This window comes from Lampetra planeri, chromosome 47, assembly GCF_965212315.1.
Source record: "Lampetra planeri chromosome 47, kcLamPlan1.2.h2, whole genome shotgun sequence".
Classification (NCBI taxonomy): Eukaryota; Metazoa; Chordata; class Hyperoartia; order Petromyzontiformes; family Petromyzontidae; genus Lampetra; species Lampetra planeri.
In genome coordinates this window covers 9,102,720-9,107,465 of record NC_136153.1, presented here as the reverse complement: position 1 = coordinate 9,107,465, position 4,746 = coordinate 9,102,720, and the positions used below count along the sequence as shown (strand labels likewise).

The 4,746-nt window shown below is 47.0% G+C and overlaps 1 protein-coding gene across 5 annotated transcripts in view; it reads right to left on the bottom strand.

The window, feature by feature from the left end:
• Positions 1 to 2,118: 2,118 nt before the first annotated feature.
• The window catches only part of LOC144733589 (type 2 lactosamine alpha-2,3-sialyltransferase-like), a 59,253-nt gene continuing 56,625 nt past the window's right edge, over positions 2,119 to 4,746 (bottom strand). For all 5 annotated transcript variants that reach the window (XM_078615611.1, XM_078615612.1, XM_078615614.1 and 2 more), the window contains one exon: positions 2,119 to 4,400. In XM_078615611.1, the coding sequence (XP_078471737.1) occupies positions 4,269 to 4,400 (132 nt within the window). In that variant the 3' untranslated portion in view covers positions 2,119 to 4,268. The remainder of the gene's footprint in view (positions 4,401 to 4,746) is intronic.

The following is a 4,746-nucleotide window of genomic DNA, read 5'->3' as shown; positions in this document are numbered from 1 at the left end:
CTACACGTCACTTCCGGGGGGGTTGATGAGGTCTTACCCCCCCCCGCTCACCCTCCTCCCACCCCCCGCCCCTTCCATCTCCGCTACTCCACTAAGGTGGCGAGCGATTGGCCGGCGAGCCGCACCAATCAGCGTGCGGCTTCCGCAGTGCTTGTCACGTTAAGGGGGTACAGCTGGTGGTGGGGCATCTGCCGGTCATCTCAGTCAGCCAGCCCCCGTGGCACCTGCTGTGTCTGTCCCGAGACCTGCATCTAGCCTGGCACAGTAGGGGGTACAGCTGGTGGTACATCTACCGGTCATCTCAGTCAACCAACCCGTGGCACCTGCTGGGTCTGCCCCAAGACCTCCTGCACCTAGCCTGGCACAGTAGGGGGTACAGCTGGTGGTGCATCTATCGGTCATCTCAGTCAGCCAGCCCCGTGGCACCTGCTGTGTCTGTCCCGAGACCTCCTGCACCTAGCTCGGCACATTAAGGGGGTACAGCTGGTGGTACATCTACCGGTCATCTCAGTCAACCAACCCGTTCCACCTGCTGGGTCTGCCCCGAGACCTGTCAGCAGCGAGCCTTCGACATTCCACGCGGCCTCAAAGTGCACCTAGCCTGGCACAGGCGCCGTGGGACGTCAGCGCCACTTGGTGACGAATAGCGCGGGGTTATTGGCAGCAAGCTGCGGGGAGGCATGGGGTTGGGATTGTATATTGGTGCCAACAGCTCGCCTTGTCCTGGCAACGCGCACTAAAAAGCCCGCCGCTGCAAATCGGCGGCCGAGTCGGAATAACCACAAGCAACGAACGATGAAACATAAACTGAAGAGGATAAAAAAAATGTGACTTAGAACGAAACGTAGTCCGCGCGAAAATAAAAAAAATACAATCAGCAGTGGGCAATGTGCAGCAGCGATTGTCGATCTCGGGGGCACGTGTCTCGCCACGTGTTGACGATATGTTTTCAAATTGTTGTACTGTATTTCACATTATTTTGGTAATGTGTTTATTTTAGTTTCAGTAGGGATAAGATTACATCTGTCAACCCATACGGGTTACCCGTATTCTTGTACAGGGTAATTGAGTTTTCAGGTCCATACCGCGTACAGCCGTTTCAATACGGGCAAAAAATATTTGTCTATTTATTTGTGATTCTCCCTTGTGATGGGACTTTGTAGGATAAACGTTGGGATTTGTAAAGGGCACGGGTTGACCAATAATGTCTGAATTGGTCTGTAATAAGGTAGGGCACTGATACGTTGTTGACAGGTATGTGATCACTTCAAAAATGGAATTGGCCGCCCAATTCCAAGCATGTATTTATCGTTTTACCTTTTAATGTTATTCGTTACGCACGGTTGCAACTTACTTCGCTCAGTCGATGTTAGCCGCTGAGGGCGTGATGGATTACCCCTTTCATTCCTTATTCATTCCTTGTTTCTTCATGCCCCCCCCCCCCCGTTACATTGTAATGTGCACCGGTGCCTACATTGGCACGTTCAATAAAGATTGATTGTGTAATTGATACACAGCCAGATAATACGACAAATCGCTAACCTTAAACACCCAGTCGTTCGTAAAAGTTGAAGGCGGTATAGTACTATGGTAATAGAGCAAGTGCAGAATCACTGAACCGGAATTGATAGCTTGAAAGCATTTAGCGCGGGGCCCTTGAAAATGCGGGGCCCGTAGCTACTACATGTGTAGTAGCTACTTGTGTAGCTACTATATGTGTAGCTACTACATGTGGAGCTACACTTGTGCTACTACGATAATCCGGCCCTGCACCTGGACCAGCATGTGTGTGCGTGTGTGACTTTAAAATCAGTCTTTAATCTCCCCCATTAACACAACTGACATGCTTGCGTCCGGGGATGGAATTCCTTTCCAGCTCAGACCCCGCCTGTTTACCCTTCGCCACATTTATAACCTCTTTGTTGTAACAGCTCTCTCGCTGGCTCAGCAGTTCCACTGCTGGATTGTTTTTTCCGCCTGAGGACGACCGCTTGTGTTGCGATCGAAACGTCGTGATATTTTATTTTATTTTTCTACCTACGTGACTTTACCGAAAGAACCAAAGAGTATGAATTCCTGCAGTCACGAAAGCTTCAAATCAAGATTGAGGACAAACAATTAAGCCGGTGCTGTTTAATCATCTGTTAAAATTGTAAAAACAACACAATTTTCTTAGCAGCAGAAAATGACTAAACAGAGAGACAACGAAGGGTTATGAAACTATGCTCAATAACCCTTCAGCTTTCCAACAGATTTACAGTAGCATTGTCAGTGGTTTTCACATTATATAATATTAAGGCACTAGACATTTAAACAAGCGAGACGATAATTCTAATAATAAAAAATACATTAATGTAAAAAATGTGCAATACACCAGACAATATATACGCACATTTTAGTTTTCCTTAGTTAATGACAAGAGACACTCCTAATCATTCACTTGATACAAACACAACCAGGCTCAGCCCAATTCACTATCTTGCCATAATGTCGGATTCCTACAAGTAGACATTTTGACGATATGTTTTCAAATTGTTGTACTGTATTTCACATTATTTTGGTAATGTGTTTATTTTAGTTTCAGTAGGGATAAGATTACACCTGTCAACCCATACGGGTTACCCGTATTCTTGTACAGGGTAATTGAGTTTTCAGGTCCATACCGCGTACAGCCGTTTCAATACGGGCAAAAAATATTTGTCTATTTATTTGTGATTCTCCCTTGTGATGGGACTTTGTAGGATAAACGTTGGGATTTGTAAAGGGCACGGGTTGACCAATAATGTCTGAATTGGTCTTTTATAAAGGTAGGGCACCGATACGGGGTTGACAGGTATGTGATCACTTCAGAAATGTCTGAACTCTTAAATGGAATTGGCCGCCCAATTCCAAGCAGTAGCCCCCTGTAAAATGAGTCTTGGATACGCCCACGAGGGCTCTTCGTGATTGTGCCGCATAGCTCCCCCACGTGTTGTTCGGTTGTTGAAGATGCTCTCTGGAACGAAACGTCGGACATCACGCAGAACAGCTCACACAGCACGCAGTATGACCCAAGAACACAGCGGAGAGAGCTACTTTTGTCTCGATGTAAAAATAAAATCCATAGTTGTTTAAATTATATGACAGGACATGGCTCTCTGCTGTGTTCTCCGTGGGATTGTTCCGGCAAGTTTTGCACGGTGCTCAACGTTTCGCTACAAGCGCTGCTGGGGAGCTTCTTCAGAAACTGCTGGGAGCAAAAACGTCAAACATCGTTTTTTTCCGAACAACACAACCCGAAAAAAACCCACACCGGAGGAGCCACACGGCGGCACAACCGTGGAAAACCCACGTGGTGACGTGATATGTCTAAGGTTTGCATTATTTACAATCAATAAAACTTAATTGCTACGACGATTTAACAAACAAAAAAACCCCGCAACTTTCTGTTGCAGGTAGTGTCGTTCGTATGACACTGCAGTCACTCTTCATGACATTCACCGCTGACATTTCTTGAGCATCTACAGATAAGGCAGCGGCGGTATTATGCCGTCTTCCACACGGCACATTCATTTCCATACATTCCAACGAATTTTCCACTTTTCTTTTCCGTTCTAAGAAAAAATGAAATGGACAACAGCTTCCTAAAATTAAATAAAATGGGGTGGGGGGGGGGGGAAACGTGGATAGCTTTTATTTTCGTGTGAAAACCATCATTTAGAAAATTGGCTTGAAAGTGCGATCGACCAATCACAAGCCAATAAGCTCAATCACATTAGCTTCCCGAAGCCAGTGCAAAGCAGTATGACGTAGGGATGTAGTGAGATGACAAGAGGGATACAGATGAAATAGGCACAGTGAGATGAGAGAAGAGAGATGTAGACAATATGGAGATGGGATTAATCTGGGTCATGATTCCGGGTCCCCTTGAGCTACGTGGGGCCCCCGAGGCCTCTTGCTTGGTTTGCTTTATGCCGAGCACCGCTACCGACTGCCGCACGGCACGTGGAACGCTCCACCGTCCAGCGTCGATTAGACACCAATTGAAGCGACCTCAGAGTTAGTTCCATGACATCGTCTTCTACGGCCACTTTCTCATTTGCCGTGCCGCTCGCGTCGAGCGGTTTCTTACGTAAACAACGCGTTCATCAGCTCGTGACATAGTCAGACTTGTCATCGTCGCCATCGTCGTCGTCATTGGAGTATCGTTGGAATGTGAATTGGTAATACATTTAAAAACTTCAATATTATGCTAAAAAAAATCGCGTAATTTTTTTTGTTAAATAACGTCACGTGGTTTTGCACAGTTCATTCTTCCGAGTATCGTGGTTGTTGCTCCGCCTCGTCAGGTCCAGGATAACTTGGTCCTCCACGAGATTGTGAATGAAAGCTGCTTCCGCCGTGATGTTGTGGGTCGTTGACTGCAAGACAAGGAAGGGCACGGCGATCAACAGCTGCTCACATGCCTTTCTCGTTCATTCGCTGCAAAGCGGAAATGCTGAACGATCGCTGGGGCGGAGACACGGCCCAGCCGTGGCAGTGGATGTCCTCGTCGCTTGTCGCAGAGGTTCGTGGTTCGATCCACAGCGGCCGCCCTGGTTAATGCTGCGGGTATGTTAAGCATGAAATAAGATGTTCCGCTTGCTTCACAGGGGACGTCAAAGACCCTGTGATGTCATTCGCAAGAGTAGGCCATCGTGTGCCAGCGTCACTGGACAAATTTGCTCAATTTGATATATTACACCGCAGTTTAGTAATTTGGTATTA